This window comes from Periplaneta americana, chromosome 7 (assembly GCF_040183065.1).
Source record: "Periplaneta americana isolate PAMFEO1 chromosome 7, P.americana_PAMFEO1_priV1, whole genome shotgun sequence".
In the NCBI taxonomy this organism is placed as follows: Eukaryota; Metazoa; Arthropoda; class Insecta; order Blattodea; family Blattidae; genus Periplaneta; species Periplaneta americana.
Window position 1 is genome coordinate 67907280 of NC_091123.1, and position 16748 is coordinate 67924027.

Genomic DNA, 16748 nt, shown 5'->3' on the forward strand with positions numbered 1-16748 from the left:
ATGAATGGCAGAAAGAATATAGTACAGAGTAAAAAGTTGATCCTGGAATTAACAGTGCAGACCCTCAAAACATTTCTTCAACAATAGCTCCTTGAAAAGCATACATTAACAGCTGATCTCTCTATGAGTAAATGCTGCAAACTTTAGGGAAACAAAACAGTACCTATTACCTAGCCAAGATAACTTAGATTCAATGTCCAAAAACTTGTAAAATATTTGGCCTTTTGAAAATAAAACATTAGATCATATTAATCTACTAATTATCAACATAATGTGTGAGAGGTCCGGGAGAAAAGTATACTTCACAAATTATTGAACCATTTACAAAACACCTCCCAACATAAAGATGTGGTAAATAAGTACAGTAGTGGCAAAAAAAAAACCGGACCGACCCTTGTAACTGATTTCAGAGCCTTGTTCACTCCAGAGCACGATAGACTGGTAACTAAGACTTTCGTGGTTCGAATCCTGCCTTGGAAGGAAACTTTTTTTTGTTCCTTATTCAAATTTATTCCCAATACTTTTCGATTGCAGCGATATTTTACTACTTAATTAACTTATTATTCCCAGAACATGAATTTTTACCAAGTATTGGGAATAAATTTGAATAAGGAACAAAAAAAGTTTCCTTCCGAGGCAGGATTCGAACCACGAAAGTCTTAGTTACCAGTCTATCGTGCTCTGGAGTGAACAAGACTCTGAAATCAGCTACAAGGGTAGGTCCGGTTTTTTTTGCCACTACTGTGCATAAGCAAGACAATGTTATTGTTAATACTACAGTACATTATTATTATTATTATTATTATTATTATTATTATTATTATTATTATTATAGTACAAGGCATTGTGATTTTACCCTCTTTGGTGATAACTGGTATTAGTTGTCAATACTGAAGAGACAGTCAAATCAGCAATTTAAGAACTGCTCTTAAATGATCCTCACTATGATATATGCTATTTTTTTTTTTAATTAGTGCCTCTAAACGTTTCAGACAGATCTTAAATACTGACACATATAAAAATTCTAATGGCTTACAGGAGTTGAACAAAAGAAAACACACGCACACTCACATGTGCATGTATGTACACACGAACACACTCCATCACTATCACTCTACTATTATTATAAATTTGAATGCCTGACTATGGGATTATAAATACCTTCGCTCTCTTTGTGTGCACTTCTGGATGTATCATCAACTCTATTTCCATTTTCTTCTCCTGTACCAGCACTAGATACTCCTTCCTTTTTCTTTTCAAGTCTTGCTTTTTCCTTTTCATCAAAGTCTTCAGCATACATATCCAATGCATCATCATAATTTATTGCTGATCTACTCTCTTTCTTGACATTTTTACGTTCTGAATCCTCAATCTGAAATGAACATAAATACAATAAATAATAATTACAAGTTACCAAAATTCTAAAAATAATAAAAGAAATATGTTTTATTTAACGACACACTCAACTGCCGAGGTTATATAAGGACCGTTGGTGTGTCAGAATTTTGTCCCACAACAGTTCTTTTACATGCCAATAAATCTACTGACATGAGCCTGTCACATTTAAGCAACCTCAGGCACAGAAAACCAGCACTCTACCGACTACATCACCAGGCTAACTCTTAAAATAATTAAAAAATGTATTTTCAACTAAAGTTTTTCCAAATATCCATTCCTTTTATGTAATATAATGTTTTATTTTAATTGACAGAGTTAAGGACATTCAGCCTTCTCTTCTACTCAATCAGTATGATATAAAATTAGTATATTGCTTAAAGTGTGCTTAAATGCGACAGGCTCATGTCAGTAGATTTACTGGCATGTAAAAGAACACCTGCGGGACAAAATTCCAGCACACCAGCGATGCTGATATAACCTCGGCAGTTGCGAGCATCGTTAAATAAAACATAACATTTAACATTTATAATATAATATAATAGCTACATAATACATCATTAATGTAATACAATAAATACAGTTTCTTTTGTCATTCCAAAATACCAATACAATAATTATGTAATAATAATAATAATAATAATAATAATAATAATAATAATAATAATAATAATAATAATAATCATTATTAAGCCTACAATATAATGAAATGATTAAACTCAATCATGATTACAATTATAACTTCAATTTGACTATGTTCGTAAGAAATTGCTTAGCCTATTCTTGGAAGTAGTTATTGTCTGGTAGTCCCTAATATTCTGAGTAGAGAATTCCATTGACGAGGGACTGAGACAATAGAAGAGGATGAATAGTAATAATAAAAATAATAATGGTTTTATTTAACCTGGCAGAGTTAAGGCCATAGAGCCTTCTCTAACATTGAACTCAACATTCTATGACGAGAAATTGTTAGGACTGGCTCTCCTGTGACTTGTGGTAGTGACTAGACTACCAAAAGGGCTCGGATTTCTATTTCTAAAAACTCTGGAAATATGTATGCACTTAGGCCATAAAAGCACTAAAATATAGCAAAAAAATTGGAAATATGACGCAAAACAAGTTATTGGCTATTTTACAAAACTGTTTTCGTGAATATTAACTCCTTGTACTGGCCATAACAGACTGTTCAGCCTATAAATATAGCAGGGCAAAAGACGGGTGAAAAATATCCAACGTCTGTCCTCTGCATGACAGCTATGTTAACAGGGTCACTGAATGTTATGGCAACAGTATAGTTAGAACCTCTTAAGTGTCACATGTTTGGGAGGGTGAAGAGGATGAAGGTGAGACCGATCAGCAACAATTTGACCATAATCCTAACATTCTTTTGTCCTCTGTATTTTGACAATTTACTGCTGGCGAATCCAGTTATCTTCAAACTTCATTTAACCACAAAATATTTCTAAAGAAAATAAATCTAAATAAATAGCCAAACATAAACAAAATCTCTTGCCATTATTGACAAAAAACATGTTTGGAGAACTGTTAAGACTGTTGTAATGTAACTAAAAATATGCTTTTCTACCATTTTTGATCAAATATGACTTAATGCTAAAATATGGTAAAATATGGATTTTTATAAACAATAAACAATGATTTTTGGAGGAACTAAAAAATTCTGAACGGAAACTCAAAACACAATCTGGCTTCTTCCAGGATATTTATAAATTACAAAGTAAATACAATGTACAAACAACTGATAATATAGAAAAGCTTCTACTCTCAGTACAGCCACTTTCTCAGCCTGAAATTAAATGTGAAAATGATCTGATACAATACATCACTGTAAAATGTGACGTCGACCAATCAGTATTAAAATCATTAGCTATTGAAACCATATGTACAAGATATCCAATATCTGAATGGCTTCATATTTATACAGATGAATCTCTGCTTGATAAACATAGTAATGCTGGAGCAGGAATCTACAGTGACATTTTTAGCTTTTACATATCTCTTGGAACACTGTCCACTCATTATGATGGTGAATTAGAAGCCCTGAAACAGCTTTTTCATCACATACATAAATTTAACAAAGTGGTTATACTTAGTGATTATAAATCTGGATTCCAAGGACTAACATCAAGTCCTCCAGGAAACAGACTCGTAAGAGAAATTCTTTCTGCTCTTAAAATGCTACAAGGGCTCGTAAAGAGGTAGTTTTTCAATGGATACCCTCACACTGTGGAATAGTAGGTAATGAAAAAGCTGACTTCCTGGCCAAAAAAGGAACAAACATCAGACAAACTCAAAATAATACAATCTCTTTTCAAGCCTCAAAAGTCAGGATCAAACACATAGTTCAGTCCTTTTGTAAACAGGAATTCCTGAAGAAAAGCGAAGGCAAACCTTGGAACATTCTGCTAGAGCTAGACAGTAATAACATCCCAGATTTACCACGAAAAAAAGGCTGTTGCTATATTTTGTTTAACAACTGGACATGATTGTCTCGCCTCTCATCTACATCGAATTAATATCTACCAGCATCCACAGTACACCCTCTGTAGAAATCAGAACTCCATCATGGATAAAGAACATTTGCTACAATTCCCAGCAATAAAGAAATTAGATGCTGATTTACCATCACAGCTCACCAAATACTATTGGGACGCCCGCAGGAGAATGGAAGAAATCTAAGATCCTTAGTATTGGCCAACAACAACAACATAATCAATAAACACTGTGACATGTTTAAAAAAAGCTAGAAATATGTTTAATTTAACTTAAGCTTATAAAATGAGACTGGGATAAAAATATGACTTGTCACAGAAATCCAATCCCTATTCATAAATACTAAGCACTGAGTTATGCATATAGCTTGGAATTATTATGGGTGAGAGGTACGACATTTCAGAATATTCTTTTCAGGAGGTGTGAGATGAATCTGATGTTTCATTCCCAAACAACTAGAGCACAGACTTTCCAATCCAGGCAATCTAAGTAAAATTTGTAATGAGCAATGATGATGATGTATCAAGTTTTTCCAGAATATTCCCTTTTCCTGTGTTGTCATTCCACCACTGCTTCATAATTCACACAGTCATCCAGAAATCAATGGAAATCTATTACATTGTACCTATAATTTTTCCAGGAGACCAATGCCATGAGATTTTTGTGATAAATGATCTATGGAAGAAATCCCTGATAGCTAGCACTACTTGAGTTGTCAGTTATGGTACATTGAGAAACACAAAGTGAACCTACTTTACTCTACACAGATTAAAGCCTCCTTCACACAGCGACAGTTCTCTCATGACAGTTGCTATAGTCCACTCTCATGATGGGAAGTGTTTATACGAGACTCAGAATGAGACCATACTATCATAAGAAAATGTTAGAAGTGGGAATGGTTGAAGCCATGGCCAGAATTGTTAAATTAAGGGAATCATCAAGACCCAAAAAAAAAAAAATAAAATAAAATAAAATAAATAAATAAATAAATAAATTTTTATTTTTTACATTTTATGACAGTATGGTTCATTCTGCTTAATATGGTATTTGGTTTATGAAAATATTCGAATATTTAATATTTTAAATGTTTTTTAAAAAATATTAGTGTATTTATGTTTCAGAGAAAAAAATGTATCACTTTTCACAAAAAAATTATTATCTCAGGAACTAAAATTGTCTTAGAAGGCTGTGGTTCGGCTTGTTTTGTAGTAAAATTAATGCTTCATAAAGTCTGTGTTTTAAGATCTTGTCCATTCTGATTTGCTAAAAAAATGTTGTTGTCTAGTGCCTTGCATCTGGCAATGAAGCCATTAGCAGTATTAGCTAAAAAAATGTTTGAGAGGAAGAACTCAGAATACTAATGAATCATTCAATAACGTTGTTGGGTATCGAGTCCCAAAAATGGGTTTGTTGATATAATCGTCACCTGAATGCAAGAACTAGGTAACTTGATTCTTCCTATTTTGAGATATTGCCTATTTACTTACATATTGCACTAAGGAATATGTCTCGTTTTCTTTTACTTATTTGTTACAGTGGAAAATAGATGTCACTGGTATCGTTTGATCGGTTACCTAGTTCTTGGATTACATTCTGTGCGATTTTTGCTATGCTATGATAACTAAAAAACGCAAATTTCGAGTTACCTAGTTCTTACATTCAGGTGACGATATCATCGTTGGAACTTGGTGTACTAGATGCTATACTCACATTTAATGATGAATACACTGCAAGAATACAGGCGTTCAGGGATCGGTATTCAAATAGGATACAATACCTAAAAAAACATGGCGGATGAGATAGATGTAACAAACACAACCTAGGAGGCAAGATCCAAGAGAAGGGGGGCAGTATTAGGTGAGCAGGATAGGAAGAAGACAAGGACCACCAACCAGAAGGGTTTTAAAACATTTTTTCTGTAATAGGTGAATTTTTATAGAAATTTTTACTTGAAACATGATTTACTTAAAACTACATTTTTCAACATAAATGACCTGTTTTCTCAGAAACTACTAGGTCTATCTGCATGAAATTTTTACGATACATTTCAGGTAACAGTGTGATGATATGGAATTCCTTTGATTGAGTTTTCTGTAATAGTTTATTAAAAAAATAATAATAATAAAAATAAATAAAATGTCTAATTCTTGTTTTTAATTTTAGAAGTTTATAAAAAAAAATATTGTTTTTCTATTAGATATTTTATCATCAAAACGAATCAGTGCACTCAGAAGGAATGCATAAAAATCCTGTAAAATATCACATTTCTATACCTAGTATGTTCTGTGATAACGGGTCATTAATATTGCTGTTTTAACATTAGTAAGATAGGGCTTGACGACTCCCTTTAATAAAAGTGAAAAAATAAATATAAGAAACAGAAAATAAAAGTGTGGGTTAGGAAGTGGATAGGGAGAAGTGAAAAGTGTGCTTGATGCTTTCAGCACTCTTATGTTAGAGGTGACAAATGAAGATTCAAAATCGTTTTGCAATTTCGTTGAAAATATTCAGTTCATAGTAATTTACAGCAGAAAATTGTATTATACACCATATTAGTGTGGTGTATAATTTAATACATTATTAATTATTAGTAAAAGTTCTTGTATAGTATTGTGGAATATAAAGTTACAACTCTACTGTTGTAAGTATGGAGTAATAAAGTACAAATGTACAAGAAATCTTTGTAACTAATAACTGTTACAGCTCAATACACTTGTAATGTATTAGACCATACTTTTGTAGAATAGGGTCCATGTTGGATGCTAGCCGAAAGCTGGCCTCTTCATTGCACTTTTGGTCGTCCAAGGTCTCGCTTCCCACAAGGATTGTAGTGAAATAGCCTCTGAGGCAGCCTGTTATTGGGCGTCCGTGATACATGTTCATACCCGTTGTTTCTGTATGTTGATATGGTATCAGTGATGCAGTTATGTTTAATTCATTACTGTTGTCGACATTCCATTTGTGATCATTAGGCCTGTGACATTGGAGCATGTTTACAGTGAAAGGAAGCCAATTCACTACAGGATATACACGGATTAAGCAAGTGTATGTGTGTATGGAGACGACACAACCGCCGTGGTACAGTTCATTCAAGTATGATACAAACTGTCGTGAAGTGTAGTGTGCTCCGCAGTATGGCTCAGAAGGAAAGAAATACGTCTTGGAAACTAGAATATTTAGTTTCACAGTATGGTGCAGATGTATTTTGCATTCTAAATAGCAATCTGTATTGTAAACTTTGCAATGTCAGCATTACGTCTGCTAAAAACAAGGAATATAATGTTCAAAGGCACATAAGTACAATGAAACACAAACGGCTGGAACAGTAAATGTGCAGAAGGACCGTATATTAAATTCAACATTTTATGAAGACATGTGTAAAGCATTTATACCTGCCGACAAACCATTTAACAAACTCGCAAATACGGCATTCCGCGAGTTTTTACAGAAATACACTAGAAGAGAAATTCCACATCAGACTACGTTACTGAAGTAATATGTCGAGAAAATTTACAACACATGCATTACTGAGATCAGGTGTAAACTAACAAACCAACACATATGGTGTCAATTGATGAGACGACGGATGCTGTTGGGCGGCATGTAGTTTATGTGATTGTTGGGGGCCTGGATCCAGAAGGCCCTGCTGGATCATACCTACTGTCGTGTGATGTGATAAATGCTGTGAACAATTGAGGCACACAGTTCCAAAACCCTCTAAATCCACTTTTTCACCAAAATTATTTTTTATCTCTTTATAGTAAGAATTAATGCACTCTATTGACCTATATATCAATAATGTTCAAAAGAGCTCTACATATAGTGAAAAAATTCATTTGAAAAATAGTTACTATTCCAATATCCTCTAAATCTAATCTCTTACTTACTTACTTACTTACAAATGGCTTTTAAGGAACCCGAAGGTTCATTGCCGCCCTCACATAAGCCCGCCATCGGTCCCCATCCTGTGCAAGATTAATCCAGTCTCTATCATCATATCCCACCTCCCTCAAATCCATTTTAATATTATCCTCCCATCTACGTCTCGGCCTCCCTAAAGGTCTTTTTCCCTCCGGTCTCCCAACTAACACTCTATATGCATTACTGGATTCGCCCATACGTGCTACATGCCCTGCCCATCTCAAACATCTGGATTTAATGTTCCTAATTATGTCAGGTGAAGAATACAATGCGTGCAGTTCTGCATTGTGTAACTTTCTTCATTCTCCTGTAACTTCATCCCTCTTAGCCCCAAATATTTTCCTAAGCACCTTATTCTCAAACACCCTTAACCTATATTCCTCTCTCAGAGTGAGAGTCCAAGTTTCACAACCATACAGAAAAACCAGTAATATAACTGTTTTATAAATTCTAACTTTCAGATTTTTGGGCAGCAGACTGGATGATAAGAGCTTCTTAACCGAATAATAACACGCATTTCCCATATTTATTCTGCGTTTAATTTCCTCCCGAGTGTCATTTATATTTGTTACTGTTGCTCCAAGATATTTGAATTTTTCCACCTCTTCGAAGGATAAATCTCCAATTTTTATATTTCCATTTCGTACAATATTCTGGTCACGAGACATAATCATATACTTTGTCTTTTCGTGATTTATTTTCGAACCGATCGCTTTACTTGCTTCAAGTAAAATTTCCGTGTTTTCCCTAATCGTTTGTGTATTTTCTCCTAACATATTCACGTCATCCGCATAGACAAGAAGCTGATGTATCCCGTTCAATTCCAAACCCTCTCTGTTATCCTGAACTTTCCTAATGGCATATTCTAAAGCGAAGTTAAAAAGTAAAGGTGATAGTAATCCAATCTCTACTTTTCCAAAATCCTCTAAATACCATGCGACTTTTCCAATATTCTCTATAACCAGTATTTATTTTTTGCATATTGTAGTAGTGTAGGCCTACTGATTGTGAGATCTGGCACTTGGTATGCCTTATCATGTTTTCCCGCAGGTAGAGTCTTTGGTAGATTAGAAAAAGAATAAGGAAAATAAATACGATCACTGATTCTTCTGAATACATCAGAATTTATGTAGAAGAAGGAACTGTTAAGAAGCTAGTATATGATGTTCCTGTCAACAGCTGGAAGGAAAGGAGTGACACAGGTGCTGAAAGCATTTTCAACTTAGCCCCTTCTAAGAGAATTTTCTTCAAAAAGGGAAGTCAGGTGTATTAGTGAGAGGAGAATGCCACTATCGTAACGATTTTGGAGTTTACCGAAGTCTTTTGAAACGAGGAGAAGCGATCCATGACTTGCAGTTGCAAAGAAAACAGTTTGGGGTGGCAGTAATAAAGGAGAAAATTCAAGATATTGATAAACTTTTTTCAAAATATTTCGGTCCTTTGTGGAAAACAAACAACGATCTGGAATTTTATGCCCATCTCATCAATGAAAATGGAGAGCAAGCAGAGGAAGCAGAAGAAGACGAAGGAAACATTTTGGTTACCTAAATCTGTGCTTCATTGGCTGGTCACGATAATATCTTTGAAAAATATTGGAGTGAAAGAGGTCAAATGACTTTACTGTCAAAAGCCTGGCATTAGAAAACAACAACAACATTTTGGTCACCTGAAGCTGTAGGAGTAAATGTCAATTTATAAAATGATGGTTCAAAGTAAACCCTGGACTGAGTTCTATTTTTTATTGCTGGAATTCCATTATGATATTTGTGATTATTGCATACATCTGGAGATATTTTTGGTCGATGAAAGTGACGACCTGAAGCTGTAGGAGCAAAGTGTATTTGTAAGGAGATTGTTCAAAGTAAATCCTGGACTGAATTCTATGTTCTTTATTGCTGGGATTCCATTGTGATATGTGTGATTGTTGCATACATTTGAAGATATTTTTCTCTTGGAATTCAGCTCAACAGTGTTCTATTAAGAGTTGAGTAATGATTACTTTCGTATGTATTCGAGCACGTAGCCCACCATATCCAAATTTGTAGCATGATTATAGGTTATTTTCTTTATTTTATTGGGTTATTTTACGACGCTGTATCAACATCTAGTTTATTTAGCGTCTGAATGAAATGAAGGTGATAATGCCGGTGAGTCCGGAGTCCAGCACCGAAAGTTACCCAGCATTTGCTCGTATTGGGTTGAGGGAAAACCCCGGAAAAAAACCTCAACCAGGTAACTTGCCCGTACCGGGATTCGAAGCCGGGCCACCTGGTTTCGCGGCCAGACGTGCTGACCGTTACTCCACAGGTGTGGACTATAGATTGTTTCTTGAGTAATTCTTTATCTTCAATCTGCATTCTTATTTACGTGAACAGTATAATAATCAATAATATCCTTGTAAAGCTTCTATAAAAAAATATGTTAGCTGAAATCTACTAAGGAAGAGACGAGTGAAGTGCTTTGTGTGGAGTGTGCCATTGTATATTTGCCGGCCTGGATGGCTCAAGCAGTAGGGGCACGGCATGTCTCTATCACTTGGTGGGTTCGAGTCCCGCCTTGGGCATGGGTGTTGTGTACGTACTAGTTTAAGAAAGCGGAAAACAGAGAAAGAGAAACGAAAAAGGGGAGAAAGAAAAAATGGATAAAGGGGAAAAAAACAAAGTAGAGTAAATTTCTACAAAAAAAAAGAAAAAAAAAGAAAAATATGGGGGCAGAAACATGGACATTACGACGAAATGAAGAGAAACAAATAAAAGCATTTGAAATGTGGATATGGAGAAGAATGGAGCATGTGAAGCGGACAGACAGAATAAGAAACGAAGCTGTGTTGGAAAGAGTGGATGAAGAAAGAATGATGCTGAAACTGATCAGAAAGAGAAAAAAGGAATTTTTTGGGTCACTGACTGAGAAGAAACTGTCTACTTAAGGATGCCATGGAAGGAATAGTGAACGGGAGAAAAGTTCAGGGCAGGAGAAGATATCAGATGATAGACGACATTATGATATACCGATGATATGCGGAGACCAAGAGGAAGGCAGAAAATAGGAACGATTGGAGAATGCTGGGTTTGCAGTGAAAGATCTGCGCATGGGCAGAACATTTATGATTGAATGAGTTGAAATCTTTGTTTTCATAGGCTTCATCTCGTGTCTAAAACTTGACATATTTAAAGTTCCTTTCCAATATCCGCTAAATACATTTATTCCTTTCCAATATCCTCTAAATAAAGATTGAGTTCCAAAACCCACTAAATACAAAAAAGAACATTAATTTTTGGCAATATGGTTTATAATATTTATATGAAAAATTATATTGATGTTTTCTACTTTCAAGTTAAGTTCACTAGAAAAAAAAATCAGTAATTTCAAAATAAAAACAAAAGCAGTAAAAGTTTTTTTCGTTTCCTGAAAAATTTGCTCAAATCGATTTAGAGGGTTTTGGAACTGCACTCCTCAACTACAATATGTAGGGTTTTTCAACATGCAATGCAATTATTATGGCCATCAGGTATAGAGCATGACAAGGTACTTCTGATTGTTACCGATGCAGCATCCAATATGTTAAAGGCAGTAAACATACAGAAAGATGGTATGCATCACATGTCTCGCCCAAACAGCAGAGGAGGTTAGACGCCATTCAGAGAGATGTATGTATTATTCTCTTCTGCAGACTGTACAGTACAGAGTGCTGCGTACTCCGTGTACCTATATCCTGGAGTGAGTTGGCTTTCTTTCACTGTACACATGCTCCAATGTCACAGGCCTAGTGATCATATAAAATATATCCGACCAAAGGTCTTAGGACTTCTCATTTCTGCACTTCTATTCTTTGAAGTTGTCAGAATGTTAAGGTTCATGTTTCTGAGCTATATTACAAAGTTGGAATTGCCATGACTTTATAACATTTCGAAATGTCTCTGGTAGACTTTTTTATTATGTCTTACTAATAAAAACTCTTATACAGACATTTAACTGTCTTATACTTACACAATGAATAACTCATTCATAATTCGTATGTAAATTCCAATAATCACTACATATGTCATGTATAACAGTACAACTGTTACATAGCTATGTCATAGTTTCGTCATTACTTCATTACAAAATGTGATAGAATAATAAAATTGTGGTTCTCTATTGCATCCGATTCTGAGCGTTAGTGTGCCACGCTAAGTATCGACAGTACAACTGGACCTGGTCGATTACCACATTATATTTTGGTCAAAGAGTATAGCTACAGCAATATTATTCTAATTCTTCTGTGCTCCTTGGTTTGTTCTTCTGTGGTTACAAGGCAACCATCATCGTAAAATGACAATCTATACAAACAGCTGTTAGAGGGGTGCCCATTTTTTTTATCTCTGTACAACACTCAAACAAGGGATTTCTGTATATAACTACTGCAAAGCAATTCCCATGTATAATTACAGGCTGTTTATACATCCATAGCTTATGCATGGTTTATTAGTAATGTTTTCTGTCCCAACTCTACTTAAGTCTCCTATAAAAACTATATATGGTTTATTAGTAAGACCATATATCTCTGAAATTTATGTAAGAAAGCCATTCTAGATATTTATCTAAATGAACTTACCAACTTCGATATATGTTCATAGCTTTCCTGGTAAATATCCATGTTACCAGTTTCAGTAAGGAGACGATTAGCCAGTTCTGTCAAATCCGTTAGTTGCTGTTGGTTTCCCTGTTGACCATCATCTTGTCCAGCTTTCTTTTGCCACCATCGCTCTGATGCTGACATAGTTTTGTTGCCTCCTGAGGAAGTAATAGTTCTAATTTTTATTTTGCATTAAAAAATTTAAAAGACCATAAATCAGAGCTACCTCTGATTGAAGTTCTGGCTGATATGTACATCTATTATCAGGCAGTAGGTACATCACTTGATGATATGTATCAGAGGAAGATTAATTGTTTGTATACATCTGAAGTCTGATTAGTGTAATATGTAACTAGTCAGCGATGTATGCAATTATCTCCTGGCCTAGATGCCTCATGAGTGATGCTTTATGGTGTCACTTATGAGGTTCAGACCTGTCTTCGGACAGTTGACTAAACCACAACAATAAGCAGATCAATATTAAGATATAGAGATTGTACAGATAGTTTATGAAGTAGGAGGAAAAGAGGAAAAAATGGAAAAAATGGAAAAAATTGGATTTGGACTGATAGATTCTGCCCTTGGGCAGACAATTACGAATGAATGAAATAAACAGATACATAGAAATTGAAAATAAGGACTGCATTAATAAACAAGGTAAAGGAAAATATAGTAATGGATTATCTGCATCATACAAAATGAATTCAAACATGATTTGAGAATATCTTAGAGAGAGAAAAGTGTCACTTTAAGAAGAGCACAAGTTGTATACGCAGTATTGTAAAAGAACGACTTTTATAACCATATATCATATTTTATTGGTTGTGAGAAACTTAAGGTAACATGAACAGTAATTTATTAATACTTTAAAAAAATTTACAAAATAATATTCCCAATAATTCTGAGAAACGACAATATAAACAAGTTGAAAACAGGAAAACAGAAGTCCGTAAAGAATTTAAGAATAGCATGATAGCAAGATTTCAGAACCAATAAAAATGAAAAGAAAAATGTGACTGAATTGTGATCTACAACGGATATTAATGCTTATTTTATGAAAGAGAATACAGCTAGAATATATTCATGAACAATACAATTAATACAACATTGTATGATGTTACGCTTACGAAATTATGGAAAAATTTAAGATCATAACCAGGGAAAGGATTTATATGTAAATACATATTTACTTATAAAGCTAATATAATTTATATTTTGCATTATCTTTATGTTTCACAATGTGTAGGGTTGAAAAATCCTACTTTTATTTTCCATATTTTTCCATATTTTAGAGTTTAGTACATATTTTCGTTAATTTCCATATATTTTCCATATTTCATATAAAACAGTCCATATTATATTAGGTTTAACAATAAAACAAAACAAAATTCCATTAACTTTTAAAAATACATTTCAACAATAGAGATTTAAACACATGTTCAGTAATCCCTTTAACATCAGAGTTATTTGAAAATTAGCAGTCCTATCAACAATGGGAAAGTAAGTTACAAAACTGTATTAATTTAATTTAAAATTTTTAACAGACTTCAGTTGTGCAGCTCAACAGTTAAATGCCAGTCAGAGTACACATAGGTTCAGTTTTGTAAATCATACTATAAAGACGGTAAATATGCCAAAAGTACGTCATTCAGTCAATTTAAAATCAAAACTAACAAGTTACATTTCAGAATTTAAAGAAGATGGTTTATCAACTGACAATAAAATATTATTTTGTAATTTGTGTCAGTGTGCAGTATCATCTACACAAAAGTTCCTGGTGCAACAACACATTACAACTAGTAAACATCAGGCCAACAAACAACTAAATTCCAAGCAGAGACAATTGTTTTTAACACAACCAACAACATCGAATGTAAGATCTGAGTTTAACATCGACCTGTGCCGTTCTCTCATCTCTGCTGATATTCCTCTCTACAAACTAAAGAATAAGGTCTTCAGGGAATTCCTTGAAAAATATACTCAACATACAATCCCGGATGAGTCAACACTTAGGAAGACGTATGCTCCATCCATCTACGATGAGACAATACAGAAGATAAGAGATGAAATTAAAGATAGTTCAATTTGGGTTTCCATTGATGAGACTCCCGACAAAGAAGGTAGACTTGTTGGTAATGTAGTTATCGGTTTGTTAAGTGAACAATATTCTGAACGAATTCTTTTACATTGTGATGTTCTAGAAAAGTGCAATAACAAAACTATAGTTAAACTGTTCAACGAAGCTATGGGTATCCTGTGGCCAAAGGGTATTATGTACGATAATGTGTTATTCTTTATTAGCGATGCTGCCCCTTATATGGTCAAAGCTGGACAAGCATTATCTGTTGTATATCCTAAATTGACTCATTTTACTTGTGTGGCGCATGCATTTCATCGTGTGGCAGAAGTGGTCAGAGCCAATTTCCCTAAAGTAGATTTGTTGATTTCATCAGTGAAAAAAGTATTTCTCAAAGCTCCCAGTAGAGTTAACGTGTTGAAAGAAATGTACCCTGAAATTCCATTGCCACCAAAGCCAATTTTAACTAGATGGGGTACATGGCTAGAAGCAGTTGAATATTATGCCGAACATATAGACTCTATTAACAATGTTCTCCTTGCATTGGACTCTGAAGATGCAGTCTCAATTGATACTGCGAAAACAGTTACCTGTGACATAAGTGTGAAGAATGACTTAGCTCACATTCAGCATACATTTTCATGCATCATAAAAACGCTCAAAAGTCTCCAAAATAGGCACCTTTCACTATCTGAAAGTTTTGAAATTATAAATAGTACTGTGGAACAACTGAATCGTGGTAGAGGTAAAGTTGCAGATGCAGTAAGAGCTAAGGTGGACACTGTACTTTAAAAAAACCCTGGATATGAAGAACTACAAAAGGTTGTTGCTGTGATGAGTGGTGAATCAACAGTGAAGATTAACTTGGACTTATCCCCAGCAGACATTGTGAAATTGAATTATGTACCAGTTACTTCTTGTGACGTCGAACGCTCTTTTAGTCAGTATAAATCTATCCTCAGAGACAATAGAAGAAGATTCACTTTTCAGCACTTGAAAGAAATGTTTGTAACCTATTGTTATGGTAACAGACAATAAAAATTGTGTTTTGTTGAAACTACATTGGAAGATAAGGTACGTCCATTATATTTTTTGTTTAGTTTGATTAAAATGTACCAATATTTAACGTACATAGTCATTTTTTTATAATTTTAAGTCCATATTTAATTCCATATTTTGGTAAAAATCCATATTTAATTCCATATTTTGGTAAAAATAACTACATATATATTTACATATTTCATATATTTTTAGTCCATATAAATCCGTTCCCTGATCATAACACATTATATAAGTACTGTACCACATGTCTGGCTTATAGGTTTAATATTACGACGTTTTATAACTTTCACTGTATTAAGATTCCAATTCGAAATTGTTGTAAATATGATGATATCTATGACAATTTATGAAAAATACCATACTTTGGTGCTGGTGTGGTGTGCATGATCAGAATGAGCAAAGATGACGATATGAACACCTCAACAGAAATTGTTCTGCATTCTTTCACTGATGGAAATGAAATCTGTGAAGTGTAGACAACGTGCATTTCAGAATGAATTTAACTTTGGCATCACAAAGATGTTCCTACCTAGATGTGAGCATAGTTAAATGGGACAAGCATTAAGAGAAATGGGCTGTATTGTGTCATTGCATGGAAAGCATAGTAAAATAAAGGTCTTTGAGAAAAAAGTGGAAAGATTCACACGACCTTTGCAAAAATCCTAAGGAAGTCAATTCGAGCCGAAGCATTCACTTGTCCTCCATGCTCACTGGATCTTACTCATCTGAACTTTTTCCTGTGGAATTTTGTGAAAGACCAAGTGTATCATGTACCTCAGGATAACTTCAACGATTTGTGACACAAAATTCGTCAAGCTATCCACAGTACAAATGTTTCTGAATATCTGGTTGGAGGTGGAGTGCAGGTTGGATATCTGCCATGCCACTGGGGGGGGGGGGGGGTTGCACATATGAAGAGGTGGATTCCAAAGTGTCCTAAGTTATTTTTTTTTTTTTTTTAAGATTTTAACTTGCTTTATTCACATTTTAATTTATCCTTTTCCAGTTTATAGGGCTATTGTTAAATTTATTTTACCATTTTTCGTCATTTCTCTCATAACTTGTCATTTGGACTTATGCCAGTTTGGAATCCACTTCTTCATATCGAAGTTCCTTGAGTGTGACACAAAATGCTTGAGTCTCTGTACCAGAATACACGAGGTTTGC

The 16748-nt window shown here is 34.3% G+C and overlaps 1 protein-coding gene across 9 annotated transcripts in view; it reads right to left on the reverse strand.

Moving 5' to 3' along the window:
* Positions 1 to 16748, reverse strand: part of LOC138703183 (CD2 antigen cytoplasmic tail-binding protein 2 homolog) — a 127479-nt gene that overhangs the window by 69109 nt on the left and 41622 nt on the right. For 5 of the 9 annotated variants that reach the window (XM_069830863.1, XM_069830861.1, XM_069830862.1 and 2 more), the window contains 2 exons: positions 12422 to 12600; positions 1162 to 1372 (listed from right to left, as the gene is read on the reverse strand). In XM_069830863.1, coding sequence (XP_069686964.1) covers positions 1162 to 1372; positions 12422 to 12600 — 390 coding nt within the window. Of the gene's footprint in view, positions 1 to 1161; positions 1373 to 12421; positions 12601 to 12668; positions 12879 to 16748 lie in introns of those variants that run through there. The other 4 variants (XR_011332993.1, XM_069830860.1, XR_011332992.1 and 1 more) reach the window with 3 other exon arrangements.